This window comes from Numida meleagris, chromosome 1 (assembly GCF_002078875.1).
Source record: "Numida meleagris isolate 19003 breed g44 Domestic line chromosome 1, NumMel1.0, whole genome shotgun sequence".
Taxonomy (NCBI): Eukaryota; Metazoa; Chordata; class Aves; order Galliformes; family Numididae; genus Numida; species Numida meleagris.
Window position 1 is genome coordinate 86187199 of NC_034409.1, and position 10812 is coordinate 86198010.

Genomic DNA, 10812 nt, shown 5'->3' on the forward strand with positions numbered 1-10812 from the left:
GCTATCCCCTCAATGGAATGGATCAGTATCACTTCAGTATCCTGTATGTCCTAGTTTTGCTGACTAATTCAAAAGCATAAACGCTAGAACTTCCAAGTTCTTGTCTGAGGGGGAAAAAACATAACAGAATACAGGAGTGCTTGACAGTTGCTTTCGTAATACTGTGTTTTAGATTAGAGTTGGAATTTGTAACGCCCTTTGAAACAGAAAATTTGAAATCAACTAATTAGTAACTACCATTTTTGTCATCTAGCAGTCTCAGTGGTTGGAGTTCTTAAGTTTATGCTTCTGGATTTCTAGGATTATTTTGGAGATTATATACTTTTCATTTTCATTAAAATAACAAGATTAGGTTCTGTGAGTTCTGTACTATAAAACTGCTTACTTCTTGTGTGTGCTTAGAAAGCTGTGAATGAAAGACAACTTATCTGCGAGGCTGAAGAGCTACAGGAACAACAGTGTCTTCAGCATATGTACCCTGTTTATCAGCAGACATACTACAAAAATTGGAGCAGCAGACACCCTCAAAACTCAGGACCTGGAAGAGTCTACATCAATCCAAGGGAGCATTATGTATGATTATGTATACTGATACTAACTTTAAGATGTGAGGTTTTGCGTACTTACTGAACATAGGACCAATAAGTCTTGTTGGCTTCAGTTTCTAAAACAATTGCTTTTTTTCCTGTGGGAAGAAATTGCATGGCAATTCTGTATAAGTAAACCCTGTGGAATTTGTGACTTAAACATGTTTCTAGCATTTCGTATGTATGTTAGTAGTTACAGCACAATGTCAACCTGCCAAAAGAGGAGAGAGCCATCTGGCTTTATTATTTATCCTTTATAGGCTTAAGAAGTATAATTTACAGTTGAGTTAGTTGACAGACAACAAAATGTGCTGCCCTTGTTATGTATGATTCCATAGGGAATGTTTTCCCTCTAAATGGATATCTTGAAATTACTAACTTCTACATAAGGTAAATTCTGTCAAGGCAATTGAATCCCTGGTGACATGAGTAGCCTCAGGCTGTGAATCAAGTCCTTTGCATCTTAGAAAACTTTAGGTAATTACCATCTTGACTAGCCTTAGCAACTGATTTTTCCACTGCCTCTACCTCTCTGAGTCAAATGAGCAACTAAACTACCTCTCAAATACTAAATTACTGTTTCATAACATGTTAGGTGTCTTCTCACCTTGTAAAAATACATGCAGTTTCCTTGCATCAGAAGCTTTTCTTCCTTTTTATTTGGATCTTGGGTGTGAAATAATGTACTTCATTGCAGTTTCAGGTAGGCCTACATGAAATTTATTTACTGGACGTGGGTTAGTAGACATAAAACTATCTGAAAGTGTCTTATGTTTAAGTGCATCTTAGCTACTAATTACTGTTTAGCCTTTGTCCTCTGTGAAGTGTTGCAGAGTTTCTTCTTGCTTGGCAATAAATTTATGCTCTTTGTGGTAAAACTACTGCCATGAGGCATTCTTGTGTCTTAGCAAGATAAGGAAAGCTTTAGTAGTCTTCAAGTTTTCAGCACCATTTTCTAATCTTAGCCAGTACTAAGAAATAACTGCTCAATGTCCTGATGCTTCCATTGCTAACGTTATTCCAGAAAGAATCTTATCAGTGTCAATAATGGTTGAAAAAACTTGCTCAGGATCTTAGAGGGGGGAAAAAAAAACTTTTTCAGAGTAAAATAAATATTCTGCAAGTAAAAAAAAAAAATGTGTATTTGTATTAATGCCAAAATGAGCTCATGGGACATCTTAATTCTTTCTGTCTTAAAATACTTCACAATGCTGACTGAAATTTCTTGGAGAAACTTGCACATAAGTACAGAAAAATGATTTTCAGTCAGATTACCTTAAGACAGAACACTATGTCTATTTCTTTCTGAACTAATTGTTGTAACAGATTAAATATTGCCTCTGTAATATTGGTATTTTTTCTTGAAGGCATGTTTGATTTTTTTTAAGACAGAGGAAAGACTCACCATTGTAGAAGCAATAGAATTGAAAGCTGATAGGTATAGTTAAGTGTGCTGCAGTCAGAATGCTTTTCTGAAACTTGTATTCATCTCCATTATATTGGTGTTAATGACATCACTATTTACAATAGGGTTAGGTAAATACATCTTGTTTGTTACAGGTAGCAGCTAGAGGCTGATGGCTTCATGTTTTGGAACTGAATGTTCATTCTTGTTAAGCAGCTTGCTTTTGCATAGGTTGCTCCAAAAGTAGTGTTTCCTATTTATTTCCATGGAAACTCAGACAGACACTGTTTGAGAAAGCAAATTCTCAGCTACAAAACATTTTTTCAACACAGTCACCACCATTAGCCAGTTAGCATGGATGAGCTAATGGAGGCACTCTTCATTTCATGGTGTGACAGCTGTGCATGTCTGTCTGGAATGTGACTTGTCTTTCATGTTGTTGTTGCCGCTGCAGAAATGCACCACCCACCACCTCACTGTGCACACATCCACTGTTTGGTGTCCATTAAATGTTCAACAAACATCATTGAATGTCAGTGATCATCAGTGAATGTCAGTGGGTGCCATTTTTCTGCGTGGAGGAATTCAGTGACCTCTACTTCATACAAACTTCCATTTCAGATGCTGTTTTGTCAGGCTGCTCCTCTGCTGCCATCTGTCATATGGCAACAAAACATAATGGAATATTTGTGGGAAGGTTCAACCTCTGCTGCCGTACCACCAACATCCGCCTCTGATGTCATGGGTCAACAAAACAAAATAGGAGGCATTGCTTTTGGTGCAGCCTTAATATATGATGTGGCTTAAGTTGATAGCTAAAGGAGTGGCAAAGAAAAATGTTGGCAAAGATTGTGTTTGGGAGCTTTTCTAAACCACTGAAATCTTGCTCTTATGGACTAATGAGCATGTTCATTTAAATTCTGAACAACTGTTCTCAACTTGAAACCTGCTATATTTGAAACGTGAATAAGGTCTTGGGCATCCACAAACTGTTTTCCAATGTCAGTTTGCTTCTGATAATTAGACAAATATCACTGAGTAAAACTTTATATGAAAATTTGAATATGCCTTACAGGTGGTTTAAAACTTGTAGTAATGCTTACACTAAATCTGTTAGGTCAATATGATGCTCAGTAGCTGATTACTTCCTATTATGTTGACAGATCTTCAAAAAAAAAAAACTGGGATTCAGAACTTACTCTTCATTTCTTATTTGCAAGTATTTTGTTATGAAAAGTTTGAAACAGTGGGGGGGAGGGGAGAATAATGTTATCAACAAAATTTTAATTTTATTTGAAAAGAATAGTAAATGTGAGAGTATCCGTGAGGAAAATGTAGTCCACCTGTGTTGCTCAAGTTATGTGGGGGGGGTCTGGAGCTGGGGGGACGGCCCTATAGAAAGTCTCTGCAAGTTGTGTGTTAGGATGTGCTTTAGGTAAAAGTAGTCAGGAAAACACATTACTGTGGTTATTATCTGTGAGGACTTTTTGTAATCTATTCAGGGATGTTTAGAATAAGTTTTCTGAAATGTTGCCTGCAGTCTTGTGACTAGATGTTGTGGGGTGGAGATTTTTCATAGAGTTCTCTGAATATAAGAGTATATAATAGGTAGGATTTTGCACAGAAATTGCACACTTAGAAGTAAGTTTGTGCCTTTTTAAGGTCTAGAAAATGTCTTATTTTTGTACATATTCAAATGTTTGTATTTTGGATTATGGCTTAAATAAAAATATACTAAATAGAAGGTTTTCGTATGTTGTTTAGACTTAAGATTAAGGTATTAAGAATGCAGCCAGTTCCTCAGTATGGTATGTTTCTTCTTCTCTGGTTGCATAGTTGAATCTTGGGACTTTTTTCTAGCAGTACCACTTGTGAATATCATTGATGTGAAATGGAATGCTATGTCAACATATGTTTTATTTAATAGGAGGCATGTAGCACTCATGAAAACTCAACCTTCATCCTCAAGTCCATTTAGTGAGTTTTGTATTCTCTATACATCTGTGCATTTAACAATTGTATTTGATGCATACATGTAAGTGTGATAATGTGCAAGCATGTAAATCACTTAATCATTCTTGATCGAGTGCATGATAACCACTGACTTTGGGGTGACAGTTGATCTGGACTTAATTGCATACCTGATACTTTCTGAAGATACCATAATATTTTGCGTCTCTGGGAAAGAAAATGGGAGGGAAAAACCCACATAACTGACCAAGTAGGAAGCTCATAGGAGCTTCCACACAAGTGTCAAAAGCCCAGTATAAGGCTATCACCTGAGATGCTGCTACTCCTTACTGGAAGAATGAAGTGAGGCTAGAGAGTAGTGATTGTTGGGGGCTGCTGTGCATCTGGGTAGCGCTTGCTCTCTGAGGGTTGTTTCAGTTCAATTAAAGAGCTTGTTCGTTGCTCTGATTCACATCAGTAAATAATTAAAATATGAACAGACTCTCTTCATTAGAGGTGTTCATGAAACCTTTCAAATAATTGTTTTAATTACCGAGTATTCCCATAAGGTAACAGAACACGCCTTTTGTTCTTTCGTCCTACGTGTTGGCCTCTAATATCAGAATAAGTACTCACTTGTTTAAGTGCGAGTGAAAACTTACAGATATTTATACAGACACACAGAAAAAGACTAGCTTTTCTGTAAGGCTGGCATTCCAAAAAGTTAGTATCTGAAGTGAACTGGTCAAGGGATAAGAGATGGAATTCAGCTTAGTACATTGTTTATTACAATTTAATATATTGTTTAACTCTGCATGCTTGGTACACTAACAGTGGTGATTTTATCTTCTGCCTAGTTCCTGAACTTAAATCTCTGATATAGACAAAAAGTTACCAAAGACATCTTTTTGTTTTTGCCTGATTTGTTGTGCTATTATTAAAATGCATTTTTCTTCACAAAATGTGAAGCAAACACATACAGCTAATTGCTCTACTGATATTATTTTCATCTTTAGTTGAAACAAATATTAGGTCAAAATACATCTTTCTATAGGACTGTACAGTTAAAGAAAGCTGAAGGCTGCTGTGAGGTAAGTGGTCACGACTAATGCGCTCATTAGATCTGTGATTCTGGCATAACTACTGAGTGGTGTTCAATTTCTACAGTTGGTTGGAAGACACACTGAATAATAAAAAAATGTTATGACCATTGTGATGTCTTCACAGCTGCATCCTTTCAAGTGATTTTCATCTCCTTAAGAATAACTTCTCCCTGCTTTTTGGTTGTTTGCTGTTTGAGAGAACACTGTGTGTACTGTGACACTGATTAGGACAGAAGAAACGGAAACGCTCCATTTCCTGAACTGTGACCCTTGGAAAAAACATAAATGAAATTCTAATGTGCCTGGAAGTAATCTGACGTTGCTCCAAAAGAACCTAGGCTTCCTTTTAGCCTTTGTGAAGGCTGAAGATGCATGGTTGTTTAATTGTTAAGTGAAGCATTGTTGCATCTCAGTCAAACTTGTGTTCAAATCCTGCATATCAGATAACAAGAAAAAATATCCTGGAAGGAGAACAAATTTCATTTATTTCTGTCCTGTTTCAAATTTGTTCTTTGTCAATATTGTTATTCATTCATATTTTTCCTTTAATAGTTGTCTCAAATGTATTCAGCTGTGACATTTTGTAATAAATTGGACGTTATTCTGGATTTTGTTTCACTGGACTTCTGGTAATAAATGATAGTAATAGTCTAGACAGAGAATAGATGTCTCCTTAATCATACATCTGTTGATAGTGCCACTTCTCTCCATTTGCTGTTGTGTGACACACACCTTAGGATGCAAGGGTGAACTTAGGAATAAGTGTCTTCTGAAAAAAGTCTTTTGCATCAGAATGGGGGTACCTTCAGCAGCTGAAAATATTGCAACAGTCTTTGCGATTAGTCTACAGATCTAGTTTCCTGGACCTTTGTAACTATATGCGATGGAAGCTTCAAAGATTCTTTTCTTACTGTAAAATGTTACTGGAAGATAATGGTTGTGTGAAAAGTTCCAGCTTTAAAAATAAACAAAATGGGCAGTTGAGGAGAATCTGTTTTAATTATTAATACTGTGATAGCGCTGGTTGTCATAAAGGCATTTTTAGAATCAGAAATAAATCAAATGGGGGAAGAAACCCTCCTAATGACCAAGTTCACAGGTTTTTAAATCATATGAATAACTTAAAATGGGAGGAATAGCTGGTGATAGCCTAGTCTAACTATCCATTTGAGGCAGAGGAGGTATCAGAATTGCATCAAGTTGCTCAGAGCCTTGTCCAGTAGAACTTGGAGCAATTTCAAGGATGACAGTTTTACAGGCTCTGTACAACCTCTTCCGGTGTTTGACTGCTGTGATAGTGGAAAAAATTCCTTCTTAAATCTAATGAGAATTTCACTTGTAGCTTCTCTGTTGCTTCTCGCACAATGCAAAGCCACCTCTGTAAAGATTTAATCTGTCATTGCTATAACCCACCCCCGGGGTAGCTTTCCACTCTCTTCAGACCTCTTGTCTGAACAGCCCCAGGCCCTCAGCTGTTCCCTGTGCATCACATGTTCAAGCCCCTGACCTCTGTGGCTCTCCCTGGGAAACATTCCAGTTGGGCCACCTCCCTGCTGTACTGGGAGTACTAAGGCACACAGCGAGGCTTCACAAATATCAAAGAGGAAAGTAATAATTTCCTTTGATCTGCTGACTACAGTCTTCCGAACACTGCCCAGTGTTCCACGTAAGGACAGAATCACTTCAGTGAGTCGTCATACATTTTGTAGCAAAGACTAACTTCTAGTAATGATACTGACTTAGGAATCCAACTGGTCATTTGCTTTTATCAGTGGCTTGTATTGGATAATGAATCTGTAACTAATGCTTCTTAGAGGACTGACACCTGCAGTTTTCAGGAAGGTGTTCCTTAGTAGATGTATACAACTGAATCCTGGTATCTGCTTGACTGTTGTGTTTTGAGCTGGAAGGGGAAGGTGTTCATAAGATACAGCAGTCTGATACAATGAATTCTATCTGGTGTCCTGCAATTGTCCTTCTCTACTGGAAGAATTTGATGTCATCTGTATTGGATTAAAGCATGGATGGATTTTGCCCTCTGAATCAATGCAGCACTCAGATTTGGAGTTTGTGGGAAAGGAAGTCATATTGAGGGCCAAGGGTTATGACTGAGAAGAAGATACTGCTTACTGTTTGTCAGGCTGTAGACCAATTCTTCATGTATGACAAGTCTAATTAAAAAAAAAACCAATTTGTAACAGTGTTCTACACACACTCCACCTCACTTTCTTCTCACCTTCTCTCAAGGAAAACAACCCCAGATGGTAGCATGATAGCATTTGGTAACAAATACTGAGTTGTTGGCTTCAGAAAGAATTAAAGGGGGAGGAAAGCATGGTCTGCTTCAGAACAGTGTCATTTTAAAATGCTTTTCTTTTTCTCTTAGCTGTTGATCCATTCTGCAGTTTCTGAAAATACAACGCTTTGTTCTGTGGTCTTGACCTACAAGGAAAGAGAAAGTTCCTAAGCACTATTTGCTTCTAGCAGTTAGCAGCTCAGTACAGTCTGGTACAGAAGCTTCCACCACATTTGTAATGCTAATTGTAGAAAACACCAGTTGCCAGACTTTACTAGGGCTGCCTGAAACTGGCAATGCAAACAAGCTTGTAAATATGGTGGATGGTGAAAGATGACAATTCGTTATATATCAGCAATTAAGTATCCTAATGTCCAACAGACTTAGTTCTATTAGGATCTCAACCAATGTAACATTTATGAACCTGGTGAAAAATGCTGTCCGACTTGACAGCAGCAAATTAAAGCTGCTGAATGACCTAAGCTGTAAATGAATTTGGAGGACACGGGCAACTTTTTGCATTAGATTTGTTGAATATTGCACTATGTCTGCCTCAAGTCTTACAGAGTGCTTACTGCAACTTTGAATGTTTTTGTCTACTCCTACATTATTTTAACTGTAGAAAATGTATGGTCACTACTTACCTACACCTATGCTAGAGAGTTCAAATGCTTTCATATTCTATTTTAGGTAATAGGCTGCTGAAAAGTCTGGAGGGCTGTTTCTGTTTTTGAACAGTGCTTGAGTTCTGAAAATGTTGGCTGGTGTCATGGTTTTATGATTTTCGGTTATTGGTACTCCACATCATAACATCATGTAGTGAATGTACCTGGTTCTCAGAAGAGAAGGACTACTACATCCCCCACGGCACTTTGCTCCTCTGTTACCATTTTCCAGCCGTAGGGAAAAGATAAAAGCTCGCAGTATAAAAACTTGCAGATCACGAGACCTCATCCCTTTTTTCCGCCGTCTCTCGTCTTGGCAGCACCTCACTCTCCAGCCGTCTTATCGTCGGTAGTAGAGTAAGGCCTACCTTGATTTTGGGACATTCTCTCTCTCTGTATTGGATTTATCAGCTTAAGTTGTAATTATATTGTATTATAGTGTGTTGTTTTGCATTCCGATATCTTATTTAGTAAATTAGTTTGTTTCTCCTCAGATTGTTGCCGCTGTTCTTTGCTCTCAGGGCCATCTCCCTACCCTTTTCCCCTTTCCCCGGGACGTGGGCCCGTGGGTCCCCCGTCCCCTTTGTCATGGAATCGGGCCTAACGCCCATAAACCGTTGACAGCTGGGTTCAGTGGGTACTTGTAAAATATCATACTGCAATCTGTTGGTACGTATGGAGTACTTGAGGACTTAAAGATTTGACTGGAAGGATATCTCAGGCCGTGAAAATAAGTTACTCTGCTGTCACATCTCATTGCTCTTATATTCACCTTAACAAGCTGACATTACTTCATCTGTGAAGCTGTGGTTTAGTGCTCACTCCTCTAACAGAAAGACTCAACACTTGAAAGTTCTGCTGGCTAGGGATCTGCTGATTTCCAGTATACAGATGTACTTGGTATGACAGTAGTACTTAATTTTATGATGAATTTGTTGTCAGTTGGAAGCTTTCTTTCCTGGAGTCATTGTTATTTTTTCAGTGCATCTTATGTGCAACATCTGTTTTCTCCCTTGCCCTTCCTGCTCTGGATTGAAGTTGAGCTCTTTGATAATGCCTAGCTATTGGATGTAACTCCTTGACCCTTCCTCTCCTTCTTTGTCCTGAGTGTTTCTTAGGCTTTCGGATCTCTTACTGAATACCCCCATCAAATCTCGTACTCAACATCTATACTTCAGCTAGTAGTGTTGCTTATAAAAAAAAAAAAATGTGGAGAGTTGCTTTTTCAGTCCATTCAGACCTGTGGGGAACACTTTGTTTCCTTAGCTGCGTGTGGTTCTTTTGCTACAGATGGTGGCATTGTACATGTTTCTAGTGGCTGGCAGAACAATTAACCTGGCTTTTAATTACGTGAAATGCTGTATTTCTTGGAGGAGGTTGCATAGTATGAATACTGAGACTTCAGGATGAAATCAAAGTGACCAGGAAATCCTGTAGAGAGGTCTTCTATTGCACTTGAAATCCTACCAATTAGTAGTACCTTGAAATCTGCTAGTTGAACAGAACACCTCAAATTTAAGTCAGGTGTTGCTGGATATGTAATTGCCTGTATTTTCCTACCTGACAGTTTTGTGGTATGCGCAGGGTGCTGTTGCATGGTGATTTGTGAATAGTGTTAGTGGTTTGTGCTGTTCTTAAAAGCCTGATTATTTTTGTCTGAAATAAATACTGTGTGCTTTACTGACAACAGGGATGTGGAACTAGTAATTCTAATAGACTTTGGATGAGAGCTAAATAGAATGAAACAAACCAGAACCCTGTTGTACTGTAACTCATAAGGTCACTTTGTGACTGTTATATGTGGAGCTAAAATGAGTTTTCCCTTTTACCCATGCTGGCATTCTGCATGGTATAGGTAGAGTGAAGAGCAGTGGTTATCCAGCACTGCGCAGACCTGTAGGTTTCAGGGACAGGGGAGCTGTGTATAGGTGCTGTCAGTGCACTGCTGTGATCCGAGTTCCCCCTGAATCTGGTGGACTTTGACTCCTCCCACTGCCACAGGGCCACCAGTTTCTGCTTGTCTTCCAAATCATGGAACGGTTTGGGTTGAAAAGGACCTTTTAGACCATCTGGTTCCAAACCCCCTGCTATAGTCAGGGAAACCTCCCTCTAGACAAAGTTGCTCAAAGCCCCATCCAGCCTGGCTTTGAATGCCCCCTGGGAGGGGACATTTGCAACCTCTCTGGGCAACCGGTTCCAGTGTCTCACCACCCTCACAGTAAGGAATTTCTTCCTAACATCTAGTCTAAATCTACCCACTTAAAGCTTGAAGCCATTTCCTCTTGTCCTATTGCTACATGCCCTTATAAAAAGTCCCTCCCCAGCGTTCCTGTAGGCCCCCTTCAGGTACTGGAAGGCTGCTACAAGGTCATCCTGGTGCCTATTCTCTAGGCTGGAGAGCCTCAACTCGCTGTCTGTCTTCATAGGGGAGGTGCTCCAGCCCTCTGATCACCTTTGTGGCCCTCCTCTGGACCTGCTGCAACACCTCAATGTCCTTTGTGTGTTGGGGGCCCCAGAACTGGACCTGGGCCGAACCTGCCCGTAAGCAGTTGACAACCCAGTACTCCAGGTGGGGGTCTCATGAAAGCAGAGTAGAGGGGCAGAATCACTTCCCTCGACCTGCTGGTCACACTTCTCTTGATGCAACCCTGGATGATACGGTTGGCCTTCTGAGCTGCAAACGCATATTACTGGCTGTATGGGAACTGCTGAGTCATGGCCTGAACCACTGATTGAGCACCTGAAGGAAAGACCCAGTCAGCCCTGGGAGCACAGGTGAAGGCAATTCACCTGTGTGACCAGAAGG

General features: G+C 39.5%; 1 protein-coding gene across 1 annotated transcript in view; it reads left to right on the forward strand.

The window, feature by feature from the left end:
- Positions 1 to 5653, forward strand: part of NECTIN3 (nectin cell adhesion molecule 3) — a 68040-nt gene extending 62387 nt beyond the window's left edge. The window contains exon 9 of the mRNA XM_021401047.1: positions 403 to 5653. Within this exon, the coding sequence (XP_021256722.1) occupies positions 403 to 579 (177 nt within the window). The 3' untranslated portion in view covers positions 580 to 5653. The remainder of the gene's footprint in view (positions 1 to 402) is intronic.